Raw genomic sequence first — 24,217 nt, forward strand, 5'->3', positions numbered from 1 at the left:
AGTCACTCAACAAATCAACCATTCATCCACTTGACATCCACATACAACACTACCAAACCAATTATTTACAATTGAACGTTAATTACAATTTTATACAACAACCATAGACATTGAATTTGTCTAATTTCCTTAAGTTTGGAGCGATGTTTTTCAATTTGAAAGTCTTATGTCTCTACAAACACTGGTCACTTGAGGTGGTGCTACTACTCCATCCATTTGCGTGGGTGAGTTGCTGCCCCAAAATAGTCGAAACGAAATGGATAATAAAAACACCAAAAGTTGACTTGTTATATTGATTTCCTAATAACCACACATGCGCACAAATGAGGAAAAATAAAAATTCAGAAGTGCGCAGCAAATTAAATTCTAGGTGTAGCTTTCTTTAAAATGGAGCATTATATGCAGTTGATATGTTATTCAGTACTTGAGTTGCTTAGTAAGGAAAAAAAATGTGTAGGATTCAGTTGCATGAATGCTAAATTCGCAGTTTTATATAAAGAAAGCTTCATTTCACGTTAAATTACAGCGCACAGCAGTTTTTATTAAAAACGTGTTCCCTTTAAATGTAAACACAGTCTCGCACTTGGCTTAGCGCACTCACAACAGGCTGATAGCTGTGGTAACACGCACGTCGATGTACGCGCCGGTGCCTTTAAAGATAAGTGCAGACTCACGCTGGGCCTGACGCGCTCACAACACTCTAGTTGCCATTGTAGCGCATGTTGATGCACGCGCTGGAAACCACAGCGAGCAGCTCGCGCATCGGAGAACGACGAAAGCGAGCAGGGAAGCAAAACTCCGAAAAATCATGTAGGCAACCTCACCCGATGAAGGCTCAGAGCAGCAAACGCAGAACAAAGACAATGCTCCGCTCCAGGATATAACTTGTCAATCACGGAGCTTCAAAGCACGATGGTAGAATGTGGAAACATATCCAGTTGCCTCGAAGTGGGAACCACGACGTCCAGCAACACCGATGGGAAGACTGACCACCAGCCCAGCCCGTCGCCAGTGAAAGGAAGACGACACCGGGTAAGTTGCAAGAGCTTCCTTTAATCAGTCTGGTGAAGCAGAGATCCCGACAGTAACTGCCTTCAGAGAGCACTCACATTCGAACCGTAAGAATCCCAATGGGAATGTTACGAGCCCCCCTCGTGACAACAACAAGTACAACCCAACAATTACCTAAACAATATCCTGCAAAATCATATCGTATACACTTAAGCCAAACATACCCCCAGATTCATCAAAGTTCTGTTTTGCGAGGACTTAATAGCGATTATTAAGGAATTGCTATTAAAGACTCGCAAAACGGGATGCATGTAGAAATCGCAATATTTTTTGCGATTTCTACTACTTATTTGCGATTAGCTAATTGCTAATTTCAAATAAGGAATGGCTGTCCCATTAGTTCCTATGGACCTAAAGGCCCATAGGAATGAATGGGGAGTCATTCCTTATTTGCGATTAGCAAATAGCGAATCGCAAATAAGGAAGCGATTTCAAGGGTGCCAGGGTGTCCAAAGGACACCCGGTAGCACCCCTGAAATGGTAATGTACACTGGTGTTGCGGACACACATGTCCAAAGGACATGTGTGTGTAACATACAACTTAGAAAAATGCACTAAAGTGCATTTTTCTAAGTTTTCGCTATTTACCACGTAGTTAGACTTCGCGGTAAATAGCGGCCCCAGATTGCGAAATCGCAATTTTAAAATTGTTCATTAATTGCATTTAAGGAATCTCAAATTGAGATTCCTTAAATGCAATCATTCGCAATTTAGCGATTTCTAGAATTGCGATTTTTGCATTTGGGATGATGAATCCCAAATGCAAAAATAGCGCTCGCAAAGGGCCAGATTCTCAGAATATGGCCCTTTGTGAGCCGAATTTGGCTTGATGAATTGGGCTGCTAATTACATAAGATGAAAGTCAGATATATTCCACACTTATATCAGATTTCCTCATAAATCCACGTTTTCAATAAATCAACATATCTTAAGTTGCTTCTTGTGAAGTATGAAAGAACTTACTCTGAATAAAATCAAACGTTTTCATAGAGAAGACCGTGACTAATGGTTCTTTTCAACCTGTAACTGGATATTTCTTAAAATTTGGATGGAGTATTTTTTTCTTTCCTCCCAAAACATGCAAACAGTCTGAAAGGAACTGGGTGGGTTATGCTTAAGGCTCGAGGTTTTCCATTTTTACAGGTAAATACAGTTACAAAATAATGTGTTTTCTTTCTATATTTATTTTCAAAAGCAGAACAATTTAGTATTTTGGGCTTAGTTTGAGTGACTCTCATTGCTTTCCTTCATGAATTCCAGGCCAACAGCTGAGAAGATAGACGGCATGGGGTTCATAAAACAGGATGACATTTCCGTAATTCCGGGCTTATGTGAACAATTATTTGTATAAATGCTAACATTTACATATGGGTGTTATGTTTTTGTTATATTTGGCTGCTAAACCTCGACAACCATCAAATGACTGCATGTTTATCAGTTAAATAACTGTGGATATTTACCATTTTCTAACTCCATTTATTCTCAGAAACCAAAATAAATATGGATAATACCAATAGATGTCCAAAAAATAAAACAGAGGGAAATGTTAAAACAATAAATACCATAAAACCGGTGAGCCCTAGCTATGCTATACTTTACTCTCAATTCTCAAATCGAGCCATCATTGTTTTTAACGCATCCTAACTTTTAGATCAGGTATTCTCCACATTGGATCAATTCCTTTACAGGCTTTCACTAATTATATTGTGCCTCCTTTAATCAGGAATTTGAGAAGTCTAAAAGAAAGAAATCCTTCATCCCCCAATAATTCAAGAAAGTGGATCGCAGATGTTTTGGTGGACAGATGCTTTCTATCTCTTATTTGGCTAAAATCTTACACCCCACAAAAATACAAAATGAGTAGCGAGCCCAATGAACAGCACCGCCCCTTCGTCTCACAGTAAGTTCCACAGAAATGTTGTGCACTCACTGCTCAAGGGTGCGAACTGAGGGCACAATATAGACAAATACATATAGTGGTGCACCAACAGTAAATAATTTGAAAGAGTCCCAATCAGAATGTTCCATATCTTCTTCATAATGCTTGTACAGTAAACATATTGGTTCACGTGCTACAGCAAAACAATACAGCCAATACTTTTCGTTCACCACTGTGAACTTCTTCAGGGCTGTAATTTAACAAAGACAAAAATATACTTAAAGGAAATCACAAGTACAATTCATAATATACCAGCTCTACAATAAGCCCAAAATACAAAGATCCAATATCCAGCTTCCAAAAACAGAGAGAGGGTATTTTCCTTTGAAATTATTATCCTTCTACCTACACTGATTCAAAGGATATAATGGATTCATAGAACCATCTTAAAATACATTAAAAGCAGTCGCCATATACATTGTGGAGTAACAAGAAAACGTGCCCCCCACATATTTCATGTGGTACATGTTAAAATTATATCAAACCACATCCAACCAAATATTCCCAATAGTTGATATTACAGTCATAAGGGAGTTTATAGGCTACATCAACAAAAGGGGGAGATACACGAGTGCAAAGATCTGAAAGTAAATGAACATGATTCAAAACATGTTCCAGTAGGTGTAGTAGTATAATTCATAACAGACAACAGAAAAGAATGAAGTTGACAAAGTCAGTCTTTCCAATTAATATATACAATTTTTATCATAAAATGTTTTGACAGCAAAAATGAGGGAGAGAAAAACACAATTATCAACAAAAATGCAATAAATCATTCAATGGACATTAGTAATACTCGTATTATCAACTAAAATATCCATTGTGTGACCATCTATATATCTTTATAACAGCAGTTATCAATACATACCATTCCTATTTTGTACAGCCAATATACCATGATGTGTGTCTCGTGAAACTGTAGGTCACCATATGGAAATATACCATATATGTCCGGGTTCCTGTTAGATTACACACCTTGGATCCTTTTAATATAAGGCCAGGGCGTCCCCCCTACTTGACACCCAATGAGATAACATAGTGCCCATTGTAAATAAGCCAAACTCTAAAGTAATATCAAATAGAAATGAGCTTCACACTATAAATAGAGAACAATCAGATAATTTAGAAAACATACAGAATAAAACAAGCATTGGCATAGCCAATAGGTCTCGCCATTGCGACCTTAAAAGTGTTTAGCAAAGCCCAATAAAAAAAAGTGCTAAAACAAAATAATACACGCATGAGTGTGTAAAAAGTCCAGAGTGTTCCAAGAGGTCGTTTTCCTAGAGCAACGCATGCGCGCTGCGCTAGACTCGACCTTAAAAAAAAAAAAGGGGGATTGTGTTGCACAAACAGTGGCTCGGGTTTCCGAGAGCTCTGCTTTGAGAGTAGCCTGAGACTGCATGCTCACGAGGGGAAGGGCGCCACAGGGCTCTGACTGCTGCCAGTCTGTGTACATGTGCCCTTGTAGGTTGCCAAAAGTCCCTGATCCCACACCCTGATTGTGTGCATATGGGAATGGGGGCGCCGCGGGGCTCTGCTGCCGGTCTGTCTTCACGTGCCCTGGTAGGGTGCCCCAAGTCCCCAATCCCAGACCCTATGTGCGTGCAAATCTGCGTCCACAGGGCTCTGATGCAAGTCAGTGTACATGTACTCCACTGTGCACATAAAAGGTCTGATTCTACAGTGTGTATGCACAGCGACAGAGACGGGGTGCTTTGCTGCGAGTCGAGGTGCCTTTGCCCTATTAGGTTGCCCCAAGTTTTTGATCCCATATCCTTTGTGAATGCAAACGTGGGTGGGCCCGCAGAGGGTTGCTACTGTCAGTAGACTTGAAAGGTGCCAAAGCGTCTTGATTCTACATCCGGGGGGAAATTGCCAGAGGGCCACGAGCCTTGGCTTCCCAGATCAGTTTATCAAGGCCACAGAAGAGAGCATCGGGGCTTCTGCACACTTGTCGTGCCGAGGAAAGTGCTACAGGGCTGTGCTGCTGAAACCTGTTCTCCTGCGCTGAGCAGAGAGGGTGTTACTTAGGTCTTCGTGCCAGTGTTTGCACGAGCAGCGAGCACACGCCCCGGTTCCAGTGGGGGAGGTGCGTATAAAGGGGCGGGGATGATGCTATAGAAGTTTGCTTCTAAGGAGGCTTCACAGGTGTGAGGCCTCGGGGTGTCCCTGACTGGTTGCAGCAGGAAGGACCGGGGCTAAGGTCCCCTAAAATAGACTGACAGACACCGGTAGTCTGGGCAAGGAAGGTTTTATTGCTTTGAAAGTAAGTTTCCGGTATGTTGTCTTTCGGTAATAGGGCAGGGGGGTCTCGGTGTCCTCGGACAGTCTTTGCTGGCGTTTGTCTATGGTGTTTCGCCTTTCGTCCCGAGGCCTTCTGGGACTGGTAGTTCTCCCCTCCACGTCGATGAGGCGTCTCGTCCGTGCAAGAAAGAAAAAAGATACAACGTAGTGTTAGACTCTTGTCCGGTCAGGTCTCACAGGGGAGGGGGTGAGGGTACACACGTGCACAAGAATCAGGCTCTACCTCGCAGTGTAAGGGGGTGTGAGGGAAAGGTAGTGCACTGGATGTGTGTCAGGAACGTTTTAAGGGGGTTTGACCCACTTAAATCCCGCCCAGCCCGAAAGCCGTGGCCGTACCTCAGGTAGCCACACTTCCCTCGATGAAGTGTGGCTGGGCGAAGCGTTTTCCTGTTGGCCACCTGGCTTGCTGGAACTCTTCTCTCCGTCCTCTTCTCCTTCCGTCGTCCCGGTTCTCCTCCGTCCTTTCTCCCCGCCTCTTGCCTCCGTCCTCTTTCTCAGCTGTTCCCTCTCCTCCTCGTCCTCGTCCTGACTCAGCTCCGCTCCTCCACCGATACCGCTCCTCAGCTCCCGCCTCTCCTCCGCCGTCGTTCTCTGTCTCTGCTCTCCTCCTCTCTCGTCCTCCTCCTTCCGACTCCGCTCACCTCCGGGTGTGTAACACACCTGTTTGGATTCCTGGGCGGCCTTTACCTGGCCAGCGGGGGCGTGTCCGGCGATGTCATCGGATCCCAGCTCTGCCCAGTTAAAGAAACAGGACTCGCCTAAGTCTTCGGCGTCCGTGTCGTCTTGTAGACCGGTGTCTCTCCACTCCCCTGGATACTGAGCAAAGAGAGGTGACACAGGTAAGCCAGGAGGTCCCCCGTCCTCCCCGTTACACCCCTCCCCCCTAGGATTCTCCCCGATCGGGGAGAGGATACCGGGACAGGTAATCAGCGCTAGCATTGTCCCTGCCTTTCCGGTGATGCACTTGGAAGGAAAACGGCTGCAAGGAGAGGAACCACCTCATGACTCTGGGGTTGTTGGAAGCATTGCGGCTCATCCAGAGGAGGGGTGCATGATCGGTGTATAGCTGGAAGGTGCGGCCCTCCAAGTAGTACCGAAGCTTGTCTATCGCCCACTTGATAGCCAGGCACTCCTTCTCTATTGTAGGATACCTAACCTCTCGGGGGAAGAGTTTGCGGCTAATATACAGTATAGGGTGCTCGGTCCCCCCCTCTGACTCTTGCGATAAGACCGCCCCTATCCCGAAATCGGAGGCGTCCGTGTGTAAGATGAAGGGTTTTGTGAAGTCAGGGGAGGAAAGCACAGGGCGGGTGGTGATTATCTCTTTTAGGGTCACAAAGGCCTTTCTCATCTCGGGTGTCGGGGTCTGGAGCCCTGATTTTGGGGTCTGTTTCTTTAGGGTGTCGGTGAGTGGGGCGGCTATGTCGGAAAAGGAAGGGATAAATCTCCGGTAATACCCCACTAAACCTAAAAAGGCCCTCATGTCCCTGAGGTTGCTGGGAAAAGGAGTCTCCGCTATGGCGCGGACTTTCTCTTCTTGGGGTTCGATGACTCCGTGCCCCAGTATGTACCCCAGGTATTTCACCTTTTGATAGCCGATCCTTGACTTTTTGGCGTTGACGCGGAGTCCGGCCTCAGACAATCGCGTTAAGATGGTTTCTATGTGCTGGAGGTGCGTCTCCCAATCGGGGCTGAAGATTATGATGTCGTTGAGGTATGCCGAGCTGTACTGTTGGTGTTCCCGGAGTACCTCGTTCATCAACCTTTGGAACGTTGCGGGTGCTCCGTGTAGGCAGAATGGAAGGACGGTGAATTCAAATAACCCGTCAGGGGTGGAAAACGCGGTTTTCTTGCAGTCTTCTTCTCGTAGGGGCACCTGCCAGTATCCTTTAGTGAGGTCGAGGGTGCTGATGTATTTCGCCTCGCCTAGCTTCTCGATCAACTCATCGATTCTCGGGATGGGATACGCATCGAATGTAGACACTGCGTTCAGAGCTCGGAAGTCCATGCAGAACCGGCTGCTCCCGTCTGGTTTTGGCACCATAACGATGGGCGAGGACCATTCACTTCGGGACGGGCGTATAACCCCAAGGCTAAGCATTTCCTTTACCTCCCGTCCTATGGCTTCTCGTTTTGCTGCGGGTATCCTATAGGGCCGTTGTTTCACGATGACACCGGTAGGGGTGTCGATCCGATGTTCTGCCAGGTTTGTGGATCCGGGGAGGTCGGAGAAGTTTGCCGCACAACGGGTTAGGACACGTTTCAGCCCATCTTGTTGTCCCTGGTATAGTTCCTCGTTGATGACGAGTTGGCTTACCGTATTCGCCGTGTTTCCTTCTGCTTTGCCTGGCGTTGTATAGGCCGAAAGGGGGGGAGCGCCCAACCACTTCTTCAAGATGTTGATATGGAAGATCTGGGTTTTTCGGCTGGTCAGTTTCAGTCGGTAAGTCGTTTTACCGATCGTCTCGATGACCTGGTACAGTCCTTGCCATTCGGTATGGAAACGTTTGGTTGAAGACGGAAGTAATACCAGCGCCCAATCGTTTACTTCCAGTTTTCTCCATTTTTTTCCTTTGTCGTACTGGCTTTTCCGCTTGGTTTGACTTCTTTCAAGTTGAGAGTATGCCAATTCTCTTATCTTCCCCAACTGGTTTTTGAGATTCTGGCTGTACTCAAGTAATGTTCTAGTCTCTCTGGAGGGCTCGGCTTCCCAATACTCTTTTGTCATGTCTAGAATGCTTCGGGGCTGTCTCCCATACAGCATTTCGAATGATGAACATCCCAGACTGCTTTGGGTTTGGCCTCTGATGACATAGAGGGCGAGAGGCAGTAGCATGTCCCAATCGGTTCTGTTGGCGGTGAGCATTTTCTTGAGGATGTTCTTTAATGTCCCGTTATATCGTTCCACGAGACCATCGGTCTGGGGATGATAGATGGACGTTTTGATTTGGTGTAGGTCCAATAGTGAACATACCTCTTTCATCACTTTTGACATGAAGGGGGTGCCTTGATCAGTGAGTATCTCCTTCGGGAATCCCACTCTGGAGAAGAGCTCTAGGAATTTCTCTGCGATGTTCTTTGACGTGGGTGATTTCAAGGGGAATGCCTCGGGGAAACGGGTGGCATAATCCACGATGACTAGGGCATACTGGTGTCCCCTCTTGGTTTGTGGGAGTGGGCCTATTAGGTCCATCGCTACCCTCTCGAACGGCATTCCAACAATGGGTAGGGGTTGCAACGGAACAGCAGGTGGTCTGTGTGTATTTTTACGTTGGCAAACGTCACATGACTGACAGTGTTTCTTGATGTCCTGGTAAACACCCGGCCAGTAGAAGTTCCTCAGCAGATTATGTGTGGTTTTCTCGCTGCCCGTGTGTCCTGCGAGTAGGTGGGTGTGGGCATAGAACATCACCTGTTCTCGAAAACAGACCGGTACCAGTAGCTGTTCGGTTTCGCCTTGTTTCCCCTGTCGGTAGAGAAGGTCATTTTGGATCAAGAATTGCGGGTACCTGGGGTTCGTGTTACCTTGGTCTGCATGGGCCTGTTCCCATGCATTGAACAGTGTGGCGTCGTTGGCTTGGGCGAACTGGAAACCACGGTCGCCCTCCCAGGGATCAGGGGACGTGAGCACTTTCTTGGGTCCTGTTGACCCCTTTCCCAATGTTTCGGAAAAAAGGTCTAGGAAGTGGGGATTATCTGTCCCTATTATCAGTTCTTCAGGGAGGCTATCCATGACCCCTACCTTCACTACTACGTCCCTCCCTCCTTCTAGCCCCAACGGGATAAAAGCCACAGGGTAGCTTTTTACGTCTCCATGTACGCACTTGATATGTACAAGCGTCTCTGGTACTACTTGGGGAACACACACAAACCGACCCTGCACCACCGATTGTTTGCACCCTGAGTCCAGCAGCGCTTTTACCTCTCTCCCGTTCACCTGAACACTCACGTGAAACGCCCCTCCAAGTTCGGCTGTGTACATAACCGCACGGGGCAGGTATCCCACCTCCATGGGCTCTTCTTGATTCCTTTTCCGTGGACAAAACCTAGCGATGTGGCCCCATGAGCCGCAGTCGAAGCATTGAGGTCCTCTGAAGGGAGTAGCCTCAGTGAAGGCTGGTCGGGGCCCCGGAAGGCCGGGAGGTGGTCGGGGTTTGCGTTCTGTCCGAAACGGGGCTTTGACGTTTCTATCGGGTTCCATGGGTGGTAGTCGAGGTTGAGCCCTCGAGAACGTCGAGGCCATCTCCATCGCCTGTGCTGTGGTGAGATTTGAGTGTTGTCTCAGCCACCGCTGAGTCCCAAAGGGCAGAGCCTCAAGATATTGTTCTAGGTAAATTTTGTCCATTATGGCCTCTTTCGTGCTCTGCGCGGGGGTCAGCCATTTATCGGCCGCTGCCTTCAGCCGGAAGAACAAGGTCTTCGGGTTCTCCCCTGGGGTCCCTTTCTCTTTCCTGAAACGGACGCGGTATGCTTCCGCATCCAGCCCTAAATGATCCAGAATGATGATGTTTATCTGTCCATAAGGTGTCTGTCCATTGCCATTGGCCACCTGGTATGCTGCTTGGGCCTCTCCTGTAAGCAATGGGGCAAGAAAAAACGGCCATTTCTCCAGGGGCCACCCACATGCTAGGGCAACCCTCTCGAAGTTAACGAGGAAGGCATCCGGATCCTCCCCGGCAACATATTTTTGTAATGATATCCCCGCAGGTGTGGGCACGTGCTGTCTCACGTCGCGAACGGGGTTGCCAGCCGGGTCAATGGGGAGTGGTTGGAGCTCTCCCAGCCGTTTCGCCACTGTGTCTCGAAATGCGTCTCGGTCTGCTTGGGCGGTGGCTAACTGCTGCTCCACCGCCCACCCCAGCTGCTCCTGCCCTTTCACCAGTCTTTGAAGGAGCTCCTCCATCTTTGTATCGCAGATGGCTAGAGTCTTGCCTGCATTCTCCACCACTTGTGAGGCCTCGGGGTGTCCCTGACTGGTTGTAGCAGGAAGGACCGGGGCTAATGTCCCCTCAAATAGACTGACAGACACCGGTAGTCTGGGCAAGGAAGGTTTTATTGCTTTGAAAGTACGTTTCCGGTATGTTGTCTTTCGGTAATAGGGCAGGGGGGTCTCGGTGTCCTCGGACAGTCTTTGCTGGCGTTTGTCTATGGTGTTTCGCCTTTTGTCCCGAGGCCTTCTGGGACTGGTAGTTCTCCCCTCCACGTCGATGAGGCGTCTCGTCCGTGCAAGAAAGAAAAAAGATACAACGTAGTGTTAGACTCTTGTCCGGTCAGGTCTCACAGGGGAGGGGGTGAGGGTACACACGTGCACAAGAATCAGGCTCTACATCGCAGTGTAAGGGGGTGTGAGGGAAAGGTAGTGCACTGGATGTGTGTCAGGAACGTTTTAAGGGGGTTTGACCCACTTAAATCCCGCCCAGCCCGAAAGCCGTGACCGTACCTCAGGTAGCCACACTTCCCTCGATGAAGTGTGGCTGGGCGAAGCGTTTTCCTGTTGGCCACCTGGCTTGCTGGAACTCTTCTCTCCGTCCTCTTCTCCTTCCGTCGTCCCGGTTCTCCTCCGTCCTTTCTCCCCGCCTCTTGCCTCCGTCCTCTTTCTCAGCTGTTCCCTCTCCTCCTCGTCCTGACTCAGCTCCGCTCCTCCACCGATACCGCTCCTCAGCTCCCGCCTCTCCTCCGCCGTCGTTCTCTGTCTCTGCTCTCCTCCTCTCTCGTCCTCCTCCTTCCGACTCCGCTCACCTCCGGGTGTGTAACACACCTGTTTGGATTCCTGGGCGGCCTTTACCTGGCCAGCGGGGGCGTGTCCGGCGATGTCATCGGATCCCAGCTCCGCCCAGTTAAAGAAACAGGACTCGCCTAAGTCTTCGGCGTCCGTGTCGTCTTGTAGACCGGTGTCTCTCCACTCCCCTGGATACTGAGCAAAGAGAGGTGACACAGGTAAGCCAGGAGGTCCCCCGTCCTCCCCGTTACAACAGGCAACCTACACTTTCCCCATGTGGCCTGCTCTACATTCTGGGCATCGCCTCCTTCTCCAGGACTCTCCTGCGGTGGTTCCGTGAGTCCAGTAAATGGTCCACGGATGAAGAGTCAGACACAAAAGCCCCAGCGCGAGTAAAAACATACATATTTCACAAACACAGGGCTTCCCACAAGTTTGAGTGCTCGAGTTTTTCGTGAATGAGAGGCTGTGTTGCCCCCTACTGACGACTTGCGCTATTTCACACAGAAATGGAAATAGTGCCAGTATATCTGTTTGTATGCCCCAGGAGTCAATGTAACATTTATTTAAAATAACTTAAGGTAAACTGAGGGGCAGGAGAGGACGTGGACTGAATGGTCAGGTCTGATCACTTTCTGCCGCGCCAAGCACTGTTCTGAGGGTAATCCGAGCTCAGTGCCCAAGCTGTGTGCTCCCAAGACATGCAGACACCTTTCCAATAAATACAGAAACCTTCAAAAGGCACAGCAGCTGCTCGCTCTCTAAGGGATCCGAGGAATGCAGCTGCCGTGTCCTGCGAGTGGTGCATGCGCTTGTGTGAAATCTGACACATAACCGTTGTCACACTGCCCACCGCTGCTTGTAACCGCAAGCCGTAGGCCGTGGGCGGATACATTTCCTGGGAAAGGTGGGACATGCACCCACCTTTTCCCAATTGCATGCTGTCTTTTTACAAAGACACACGCAAAGCCCAATAGATAAAATGCTAAATAAAAAACACAAGCACGAACGTGTGAAAAGTCCAGAATGATTCCAAGAGGTTGTTTTCTTAGTGCAGCGCATGCACGCTGCGCTAGGCTCGACGTGAAAAGCCAGTAGAAAGTAAAACAAAATGTACAAAGGAGAAAAGGAAACAAAGGGTTAAAAAAAATATTATTTCTTACTGTTACTGCAATCAGGCCGTATGTGTGCCACCAGTCTATAATTAGTCAGAAACTGCAACAATTTATCCATGGATTGTGAGACAGAGTCCCACCCATAACTGCGAAAGCAAGTCGTCCATATTAGAATATAGTTGTAAAGTGCAATATCCCCATATTTAAGCTCCAGCTGCTCTCAGCCAAAACATACTCTGTAAGAATACCTCTACAGGTCTAACATATCTATATAATATAATAAAATACAATATCTCCGTATCAAAAAGAAAGTTAATCATAAAAAATCAATCCAAAAACAGCACATTTAAGTCTGCAAAATATATATGCCTAATCTCAGCCCGCCATTCCCAGGTCTCAAACCCCATCTCACATTGCATGAAGCCATGCTTCATCCTTTCAGGCTACAGTAGTTGCCTGTTCAAAAAGGAAGGAAGACTGTTCATTCCTGAAAAATGCTAACTGCGTGGGATCCATCCAGTGCCCATATTCAACATCTAAATTACCTATTCCACTATACAGACAAGTGAAAAAATGTTTCAAAAATGTGTTGTACACCAACACAAGAATCTAGGTCACAAGGGCCAAACCAAAAATGCATGAAACACACTATTAGCACCCGTAGCAGAATATATCACATCCCATTAGGAAGCTTAATTGAAAATCTTATTGCGACATCTAGCTGCACATTCCTTACTTGTGAACTTCCCAGGCCTCAGACTTGATCAGGAAGATTTTTCCTGAGCTCTACCCCTGCGCGTCTGGTTCGCCATTATGACGTTTCTGTCATCTATATAAGCGCCACCTCGGTACGCTGACGTTCTTTTCTTTTCGCGCCAGCCAGCGCAGATCGAAGAAAGCTACCCCCTTTTGACAGATTTTTTGGGATTTATTACCAAACTCTTTTGGCGTTGTGAAGGTTTTTTCCCTTATGTTATGTTATGTTATGTTATGTTATTTGAATTTTTGAGCGCACAGCTGCCCCAGCAAAGGGGCGTCCCGGCGCTATATCTGAAAAGGTAACATAACTAACATCGTAAAAAAGTGGGGGGAGATTAATAAGGCAGAGGAAAAAAATAGGTTTTAACAGCTTTCCTGAAAGACAAGAGGTCTTCTAAAGAGCGAATGTCAAGAGGAAGTGCATTCCACAGTTTAGAGGCCAGAACCGTAAATGATCTGCCACCCAGTCTACATTTTTGGAAACGAGGGACAAGTGCCAAATGTTGGCCGGCAGAACGAAGGCTGCGCGCATGGGTATATAAAGTCAGGAGGTGCTGTAGGATGGTGGGAGTGTCAGTTTTAAGAATTTTAAAAGCAAAGCACAGGGTTTTAAACTCTATGCGTCTGATTACAGGCAGCCAGTGCAATTTGTAGATTGTACTACGGGCTGAACAGAAACGCGGCAGGCCCACTTAGGCCCTGGCTGCCGCATTCTGAACCCGTTGAAGTCGCAGGACTTCCGCCTGGTTGGCGCCCACAAACAGAGAGCTCGCGTAGTCGAGCCTTGATAATACGCTAGCTTGTATCACCATCTGGTGGGTGGGGGCATCAAAAAATTTGAGGATAGGCCTCAAACCGCGCAGAATGCCAAAGCACATGGATGCCACCTTCTTGGTATGGAACGAAAAAGTCAGTTTAGAGTCCAACCATACGCCCAGATTTTTAAGTTCTGAAACAGGTTTAGGAGGAGGTCCCAACTCTTTAGGCCACCAGCTAGCACCCCACAGATCAGGATGTTTCCCCAGTACCATCACCTCAGTTTTGAGGGCGTTGAGTTGTAAGCAGTTGGCAGTAAGCCAGCTAGCAACAGCCCTCAAACCATCGGCAAAGTTCGATGCCAGCTGGTCAGAGCCCTCATTAAGAGCCACCGCCAGCTGGGTATCATCGGCGTATGACACCATAGTGAGACCCCAACTCTTCGCAACCTCCGCCAAAGGTTGAACGTAGAGGTTGAAGAGAGTGGGGCTCAACGCCGAACCCTGCGGGACTCCTTGGGTGATGGCATGAGACTTAGATCTGAATGGTGGCACTACAACCTGAAAAGATCGTTCCGAAAGGAACGATTGGAGCCAATCCAGCGCCCTGCCTGAAATACCTGCCTCACCAAGCCTACGTATAAGAATGGTGTGAGAAACAGTGTCAAAGGCGGCACTAAGGTCCAAAAGGACCAGTGCCGCCGTTTGACCTGCATCTAGTACAGAGCGGAGATGTTCAACCATATATAGGAGTGCCGTCTCTGTACTATGTCCCGATCTAAAACCATTCTGTGTGGGATCAAGTAGGTGTGCAGAAGCCAGATGTTCTGTTAAGATGTTGTTCACATGGGCCTCTGTGATCTTTGCCACCCAGGGAAGAAGGGAGATGGGTCGATAGCTCTCCGGCTTCGACGGATCCAATCCAGGCTTTTTTATGATGGGCATGACACAGGCGGCCTTCCAGCTAGGTGGGACTGAACCGGTGGTAAGGGATAGCTCCACCAGGTGGCGAATAGGAGGAAGGCAAACGGACGCTGAATCCAAAAACTGGGCAGGTCTCAAAGGGTCATCCGGTGAGCCAGACTTGACCTTGGCCGCTAGGAGAGTAAACTCCTGTTCCGATGGTATGGGAAGAGAGGCCAAGCACTGAGGAGTACGCAATGTTAAAGTCGTACTGTCAGGATCAACTTTGGGAAAAGAGCAATATATGGCATTTACTTTTTCCACAAAGAAGCTGGCTAACGACTCACAGTGGACAAGGGAGCAAATCTCCGTGGTGGGAAGTCTGTTCACTGTGAGCTCCTTCAAGACTTTAAAAACCAGTTTGGATGGGTTGGAACTCGCCTGAAACTCCCGTGCGTAGTAGTCAGCATGGGCCCGGCAGACAGCTCTATGGTATGCCTTTACCTTAGCCAGATACATACTTTCAGGTCTTTATCATAGTTCTTCCTCCATGCTCTTTCGGCTTGTCTAAAAGGATCTCAGGATTCAAGCCGTGCGGTGCTTGTCACCGTGCCATGTCGGTCACGGTTCCATACCTCTGCCGACTTTGGTGGTTGGAGCATGACCATGACTGCTGGGCTATGGTGTCGAAAGCTTTGTGGGAGCGGTCCCAATGCTTCCAGCCCGGCGTCTGGCACCTGGGAGGCCTCATCAGAAATCTCACTCCCAATCTCATTTGAAAGAAAGGTCCGAGCCTGGCTTCGGGGCTCCCAAGTTTTTGTCCTCACTCTCCAAGGGGTCAGGTAAGAAGCACCGCAAGAAGTCGAAGTATTCTTCAACTTCTCCCCATCCGTCACCCGACGCGACAAAGTAGTATTGGCGTGCAAGGCCTTGTTCTGCGCATCGAGAGCCGAGGCTGGCTCCTCGTTTCCCACCCTTTCTGGGGCAGGGAGCGTCCGCCCAACTGAAGGAATTTTATGGCTCCATTTTTGGGTGACTTGTCTCTGCTGGTGCATCTTTGGGATCAGCGGACTCCGCAGAAAGAGACTCGTTGTGTTGCGCGTTGGCAGCTCCGGCAAGGGTGCCCATGGATCCTCTTGGACTCGTTCCCAGATCCGAAATGGCGCTGGTCGTTCCTCCCCGACGCCGTGTCTGATGCTGACACTCTCGACGCCGCCAACTGGCGACACCAGCCCCATCCTTATTCCCGACGACACGGAGCCAGTGGAGCATACACCTATACTGAGATCGGCAGCGATGGAGCCTTTATGCTCAATGTCGTTTCCTTAGCCTTATCCTGAATGGCTAGGATTGGGAGGGGACGCAGGATCCCTTTGAAATACTGCTTTACAATTAGAAAACGGACCGGTATGAGGAAACACTTGTGTCTCTGGAAAGCCACGCAGCAAGATGAGGGGCGCAAGCATCTCCCTGGTAGCTGCAGCCCTAGTAATGGGAGCAGAACAACGTACAATGGTGGCTCAACTTAGAGTGCTGATGCCCTCAGCAATCCAAACGATGCTGGCGGGAAGGCGCAGAGAGGATCCGTCCCCACAGAGACCCAAAGAAGTGGTTTCCAATTGCCAAGGAGAAACCAAGCAGCCAACTTGCAGAGCGTCACTGAGGAGTATCCCAGAATGACGGAATTCCATCCCTTCACCCCCGGCATCCCAGGACAGAACTGCTGTAGAAGCAGTCACAGCCAAAGAGCATACTGCATACAAGCAAAGACCACAATCAAATCAACCAACCTAATCATAGCATAAATATAACAACAAAAGAGCACTTATCTGGCTGTTGAGCAGTGAAGAAAGAGGAATTGATGGTCCTTGAGGATGTTGTTATATGGTGCTTGGCTTACAGGATTAACTGACCTTGTGCACGTTTGCTGAGGCTCATAAAATTTGAAGTTGCTAATGTTTGATGTTCTGTTATATTACATGTTGTTCTCCAGTGTTATTAAAAAAGAAAGTTCTAAAGCATAATCTGATCTACGGTTCTTTCGTGGAATAAAGATAATGATGGTGCATTTCAATGAGAATTTTTCTACCTAATGAGAACGACGATAAATGGATTCAGCAGACGTTCGAATAAAGGCTATGATGCGTATTTGTGTTTTTCCAACTTTCCTTATAAGTGACTTCTCCAATAATACTCCTAGCATACTGCATTTTTAGGAATATTTTATGAGGGTTTTTAAAGTGCAAGTCATGTGACTGTGTTATTTTGAATCATTGGGGCTATGTTGGAATTGAGATGAACACATTGTATAACATAAGACCGGCCACATTTCCATGCCTTGTTGTGTTGGGGTGTGCCCTGAGTGAGGGGGGGCATGCTTCTGAAGGCTGATGGGTTTTCAGAAATTAGAGACATGATCTCCTTCTCTGCCCCATAAAGGTAGAGTTAACAGGTATCATCATTAGTTCAGCATGGTAGGTATTGGTCGTATGACTGTCTCTCGAATTCTTAGGTATACAAACGTGGCTCTAGGCATCATATACGTAGGTGAACTCCAGGTAGGGCAGGCCTTGTTCTTACTTCTCTTATCATAAAAAAATATGATTATTAAGTCAAATTCTGTAATAATTCTGTGTGGTATGAGAGGCTGTGCTGTACGACTTTACCATCAGTTTATCTTGAAAGTAAATGTTGTGTGACTACATTGTTCATGCAGATATTTTCTAGATTTGCCTTTAGATTGATTCTTTCTTAACTAGGTTACACTATTTTCATTTGTACTTTTTCACTGCTCTAAAGTTATTTAGTAAAATATTTGTACCTGGGCATTGCACTAAAATTACACTACCAACATATGTTTTAGAAATCTAATTTAAATCAGATTTTTTAAAACTGTAATACAAGAGTATCAATATTTTTGATTTATGATTTTTTTTTCTTCAGGTAAACAGATAAAAGATGGAAAGAAACCAGAACCTTGCAAACCTATCCTCAAAGTGGAATATAAAACGACCAAATTGGGGTACGATTTGAGTTTTGTTTAAATTTTGTGCTTTACAATGTTTTATCTCGAAAGTATCAATGCATTATTTGATCTTTTATATCACATCACTTTTTCAAGACCACCCTTTTCTGATTACATGTTTTTGTCTTAAGCTGTCAATACACTACACTTATTCTGAGGTTTCCTTATATGACTGAGAGAGATATATTTGTTTAGCTTTTTGAAGCTCTTAATGACATGGTATCATTGCTCTACACACATCTGAATAGTTTGTGATACTCCTGTTGGGCCACTAAGAACAGGTTCTTTATGGATGATTATAGAACTAATGAATCCACTTTTATATACTTAGAGTTTCAGCATTTGTTTAATGTATTCTTGCAGTGAGTCAGCCATTGAAACAGTGCCCACACTGGCCCTGCCAATCTGCAGCTGTCTGTTTGGCTGATGAAGCAGAACCTAGAAGAGTTCAGCAAGTAGGCCATCACCAGTCCGAAGACAAGCTAACAGAATGACATAGGAGAGGGAGTGTGGTAGCACAAAGATTCCTTTTAATGTGGTCCTGAAAGAGCAGACTATATAGAGCATGACAGAGTTTGAATGTAGAAACATTAGGAAGGAGGAAGATAACACCAGTGCACACTGGGCACTGTGCAGGGAGGCTGACGGATTACCAGACTTGCATGGAGAGAGAAAGTGCTGGGGAATAGGAGGGGATCAAGGAGTTGTTTATGTGGCAGGACTGGACAGGTAGTGTCCTCTTAACTCTGACAAGGAGCCTGCTGAGTGCGAAGTCAGTACTTCTGGCAGCACAAGGTTTAAAGAGAATGCTCCAGTTCTCCTGCAGTGACAGCGATGCCAAGTGATGTTATGGGTTAGTGTAGCAGGACCAGACAAGATGACATGCAGTGCTGCTGTAGTCATGCTTGTGGTGTTTAGAGTCATGAGAACTCAGGGTTCTACATGACAGTGGGCCGATGCATGTATAGAAGGAGTAGCTGTCAAGAGCAGAGGATCCAGGGAGAACTGATAATGGGACCAGACACAGAAAGGGCCTTCTTGGGGTTTCGAAGGCTGTGTCTGGGTACGGAAAGTTAGGAAAGTGCCCCATTTGCATGGTTAACCGCCACTTTTTCCCTGACACGTGATGCACTTTGACTTGGTGTGCCTTGGGTCCCTGATAATCAGATTCCCAGGGCCTGTGTTCTTTCCCAAAGCTGTACATTTGTACCCCCATTTGGCACAGCTCTGGCCACAAGTAAGCCCTTTGTAAAAGGTACCATGGGTACCAAGGGCACTGTGACCAGGGGAGGCCTCAAAAGGGCTGCAGCACCTTTTGTGCCACCCTTAGAGGCTCTCTACCTTAACACCCACACACTGTCATTGCAGGCTGCGTGTTTTGGTGCAGAACAAAATTGAGAGTCTGCCTACAACCCACTGTCTGATGCCTAGGTAAGTCCCCCCTCTAGCAGGGTGCTCTAGCTCCCATGAGAGGGTACAGTGGCATGAGCCCTGTACCCCTACAGTGTCCAAGTCCATTCTTAGATATTGTAATTGTAGTAAAGCTATAAAGAGTATTGCCTGGGAATTGGTCATTATGAACTCCACCGCTCCATAATAGCTTTACTAAAAACTGAGGCGTTTGGTAGCAAACCTCTCAGCATATTAAACCCACACTGATGCCAGTGTGCAATTTAATGTTAAATGCACTCAGACGGGATCTTGGAGATGTCCCCTGAAAATCGACCAGCCCTGGTGTGGTTCCTGAATGGCTGTTCGCCATTTGCCACCACCAGACAGGTTTCCACACCCTTGGGTAGAGGGCCTAATCTCTCTGGGTCCAGAAACAAAGCCCATCCTTGGCATAGGTGTCCTGCATCCTCCCCCAGGATGGGCGGGGTCCATAAAGGGGAAGCTTCAAAGGCCTGCCCCCTTTTTAAGCTCTCCCTGCCTTTTGCTGCCCCCAGCAACTGGCTCCCACCGGTTCTGCCCCCCACTTTGAGCGGGAGAATCGGCGGGAAAACCAAGCTAGGGGGAGAGGTGTGCCCACCTATGCCAACCCCACCCCTCAGGTGAAGAACGCATATCAGTACCCTCCATCTTGAAGATGAGGGGACCAAGCCAATTAATAAGAGGCTCATGCCCCCCTACTGGAGGGTGGCAAAATAGCGGGTGTACCCACACCAAGGAAGGGATCCATTGGTCCTGACCTGCACACCCCTTTAACACCCCTAAATTTAGTATTTTGTGGCGACCCTAAACCTTGCGTCCTCAGATTTGAGAAAGAAAGAATAAGGACCGAAGAACCGTGCTGACTCAGGAAGAAGAGGACACCAACTGCTTTATCCCCAGCCCTACCAGGCTGTCCCGACTCATACCTGACTACAGTGAAACCCTGGCGTGTTCAGCAGCCAGCAACCCCCCAGAGTCCGGATTGCCTGCCCTGAAACAATCTTTAAGATGCTGTCTCCTGTGAGCACCGTTTTTTTCAACAAAGACTCCCCCACAGAGTCCGGATCCAGGCGGCTCTACTATTTTGCACCATTCTGCACCCGCAGCCTACGGCCTGAGTGGCCCAAAACCACAAGAACGTCTCCCCAGTCATTCTGACCTCGGATCTGATGATCCCCAACCTCCCTCAAGGTTCAAACCAACACTTGCAGCCTCAACCTGAAGGGCCCTCCCGAAGAACCTGACACGAAAAGACACCCCTGTCCCTGACGCCCCGCTGCCTTGGGTGGCCGAAACTACGGTCTCCAGGCATCCCGCAAGAACCCAACTTACCTCTCCAGCTTTCAGGTGTTATGTTTCATTCAGGTACCACGATATAGGCTCAGGTAGTAACCAAACCTTTCACTTATATTTCCCCTGCCATTATACTACATAACGATTCTGGGTACTGACCTTTTACCTAGTTACAGTACTGCTCAAATTACGTGTCTGAAAAGTTTCAGCGCTCTGTCCATCATCTCCTTATGTTTGCTTTGTTCGCCCTAAGTTAGCAGGGTATTCCCATACGTGGGTCCCTTGCTCACTTTACCACTGGATTCAAGGTAGTCTGGCTGATGAGGGGTGTTACCGCGAAAGTGGTTCCAGGATGCTTTTTCCGATCCAGGGAAGACCTGGGTTGGCAGTTCGGACTGGACTGTTCCAATGAGGCACAGGGTCAAGACTGATTTGCATATAGCCGAGTCTGAACTGGGGTGGCTATGTGAGCTAAAGAACGATGATGGATTCAACCCAAATCGATGACTGGCGTTGAGTGTCTGAAGAGTTTCACCGCTCCGTCCATCATTTCCTTATGTTTGCTTCAGTTTACTGTATACAATATCATATCCTTTCCCTTCGCCCTATTGCCAAACTATCATACTAAATATTTGACGGCTGGGCACCATACTTATTTCCTATACATGCTTCTCATAGCAACCAGTGTTGTTTCTTTGGACCCTATACCTTATCAAAATTTAGCAGTCAGACTTTGGAACACGCTTCCATTGGTGATTAGATCTACACCCACATTGTTACAATTCAGAAAGCTGTTGAAAACATGGTTGTTTGATCAGTAGCTCCACTTCCCCCCCATTACTTCTTATAATTAAAACTGCATTCTGAGCTTTTTGAGGCACTTGTGAGTCTTAGCGCCAAGACGCCTACGGGCATATGATGCGCTTTATAAATTTAAAAAATAAATAAATAAATATTGGAGCACACAGGAACAACAACATCCGTCATGCCACTTAGCCATTCCTGTATCTGTTTCTAGACCAGCTATATCTTGATACATGTTCAACTATGTGTCTTTATTGTTGATTGGTTATACTATGTATGTGTGCTATTGTGGTTGGACATTAAGTGAATGCAACATGTGTAATGTCCCTTGCCTTATTCCTGCTATTTACACCCCTCAAAGCATACATTTGTGTTCTTATGATCATTACCTGTATTTTATAATGGATAATATTATCATTGCATTTACATGTCGACAGTATGTCAATGAGTTTATATTTCATACATTAATATGTGAAAGTATATCTAGAAAAAAGCAGTAGTCTTAGACATGTGCAAGGGAATTCACAGATTTCTATTCACATCTTGCTTCACTAATTACAAGGTGTGTGTAATAAGTATAGTCTGCTTTCATAGTTACCCCCACTTTTAGCTGGTGTCAGTATGCTTTTTGACTAGTCTGACTGGGATCCTGCTAATTAGGACCCCAAACACTGTGCTTCTTCCTTTAAATGTACTTGGTAAGTACTAATGTACCTCCACAATTGGCTACTGGTCTAACCCTGTAAGTCCCTAGTATATGGTACTAAGGTACCCAGGGGATTGGTACACCAGGGGTCTCCCATGGGCTGCAGCATGTATTATGCCACCCATGAGAGACCACTCAAACTGTAACTACAGGCCTGCCATTGCAACCTGTGTAAGCTGATGCTCACACCACTTACGACAGATGTAAGTTTCCTTATATCTGATGTCTCTACACTTAAAACCTACAAGTTACCCCTAAGGCATGCTTTTCAATCCTGAAGGCAAGGTTCTGGTTTACAAGTGTGAGGGTGCCCTTGCATGAGGAGCAGGATACCCCTACAAACCCCATAGTCTATTCTCTTAGGCTTTTTATTTGCAATCAGCCATTTTGATACATATAGTGGCCATGCATCATTAAGCGATGGCATGTTTGGTATGAAACATGTTTTGAATCATACCCCAACACCGTTACCAGTGTTGGAGGTATGATTCCATGCACTGGAGGCCCCTCCGGGAAGCCTCAAGTACTCCCGGTAGCAGCCTTCCAGGGTCCCCCAGCAAGCTAGTGCTGCTGCCGACCTCAGACACGAATCTACCCTCCTGCTGCTGAGCTCGGGCAGGGTAAGGAAGAACAGTTGGTTTCCTGTCTCAGGAAGGTGTGAGCACCTCCGAAAACAGGACCTAATGTTTTCTCCCCTCTGTCCAGCCCCTCCTGATGCGTCCTAACCCCTTTCTTAGGATATAAAAGAGCTTACCTATGGGTGGGTCCTGTGATTCAACGTGGGACAAGTCTCCAGCCAGCACCACTTTACTCTTTGACCGTCTTGACACTTAAACTTTTCCTGGAACCGAGACTCCTTCTGCTGCTCTCGTCTCACTGTTCTGCTAGTTTCTTTGTCGTCTGTGCTTCTTCCAGGATCTTCAACAGACCTGTGGGCATCAAGGACCCCCGAAGTAATCTCCCTTGGAATGAAATAGTCACCCCCCGCATCTGCAGGCACCACTACAAAGCTGACCGGTCTGCTGCTCCTGACGTCCCACAGACTTCAAAAGTCCTAGTAACACAGGTCATGGTTCTTCAATTTCCTCAAGGCCTTACCAGTCCTCTCTGCAATTTTGAGACCAGACTCCCTCATAGGAACCACTGGGACCGAACCCCTGTGCCCCTGTGCACTGCGTCGACTTGCCGTTGCCAAGGCTTGTTGACTCTGCACTCCAGAGATCTTTGGTCTGTAAGAAGTTCCAGCATCTATTCCTGCCAAGATCAGTGTCCTCACTGGGCCTTTTTCTTTGGTGAGCTGCTTGAGGTTCTCTTGCGACTCCTGTACCTTTGGCCTGTTGGTCCTTTTGAGGGTCTTCTCTTGCTTCAGTGGGCTCCCCTGCTTGCTCGGGGCCTGCTCTGACTCTCCTGTACTTGGTGTGTCCCTTGGACCTTGCTGGTCCCAATGTTGCTCCATCGTTTTCCACATTTTCACACATACGTAACTACCAGTCATCTCTACCATAAAGATATCTGTTGATTTATTGTTTTTCTCTCTCAGTTCAGATAGGAACTCTCTATTGTGAAGGGTTCATCAAGACTTTAACTAGTAAAAGGGATTACCAACATTAAATGTTGAATTGCCTCCTGAATCTGTGTTAAAATGACAGATGAGAGTGCGCAACTAATGGCAAATGTTAGAGTTCCTATGACACAACATCTGAAGGGGCGAAGCAGCCAGGTGCCAGATTGCATTAAGAGCTTTATCAGAGCCCCTGTAAGAGAAATATGTCTTTGCAGTCCAGCCTCCTCTTTCTTCCCCTATAGGAGTTACTCTAAGGGATGATGAATGGATAGGGCCTGGAGGCTGTACTTCTTGATCTTGGACCTCCCAGAACTACCTAGATCCACCAGCAAGCAAGGGGTACTGAAAGACACGTAAGCTATGGAAACCTTTCTGCCTGCTGTGTAGCTGAAGCCCGTGCTGCCATTCTTTGATTGTAAATTGCCTGGGGACAATTTCCAACCTTTGTGGATCTCTACCGCTTGTCTCCCGCTGCCCTATGCTCTCTGGCCATCTGAGCGGGGCTGCCGAGCGGAGACGAGCGAGGGCTGAACCACAACTCCCAGAAGTCCCAGCGCTCTGCCGCGTCACCTGCTAGCGCCAGGAGGCGCTCAAAAGCGGCATCATTTTCATCGAGTGGGGGAAACCTTTCTGCCTGCTGTGTAGCTGAAGCCCGTGCTGCCATTCTTTGATTGTAAATTGCCTGGGGACAATTTCCAACCTTTGTGGATCTCTACCGCTTGTCTCCCGCTGCCCTACGCTCTCTGGCCATCTGAGCGGGGCTGCCGAGCGGAGGCGAGCAAGGGCTGAACCACAACCCCCAGAAGTCCCAGCGCTCTGCCGCGTC

At 47.5% G+C, this 24,217-nt stretch overlaps 1 protein-coding gene across 17 annotated transcripts in view; it reads left to right on the top strand.

The window, feature by feature from the left end:
• The window catches only part of STXBP5 (syntaxin binding protein 5), a 1,512,194-nt gene that overhangs the window by 639,055 nt on the left and 848,922 nt on the right, over positions 1 to 24,217 (top strand). For all 17 annotated transcript variants that reach the window (XM_078649248.1, XM_078649254.1, XM_078649249.1 and 14 more), the window contains one exon: positions 17,512 to 17,590. In XM_078649248.1, the coding sequence (XP_078505374.1) occupies positions 17,512 to 17,590 (79 nt within the window). The remainder of the gene's footprint in view (positions 1 to 17,511; positions 17,591 to 24,217) is intronic.

This window comes from Lissotriton helveticus, chromosome 6 (assembly GCF_964261635.1).
Source record: "Lissotriton helveticus chromosome 6, aLisHel1.1, whole genome shotgun sequence".
Lineage (NCBI taxonomy): Eukaryota > Metazoa > Chordata > Amphibia > Caudata > Salamandridae > Lissotriton > Lissotriton helveticus.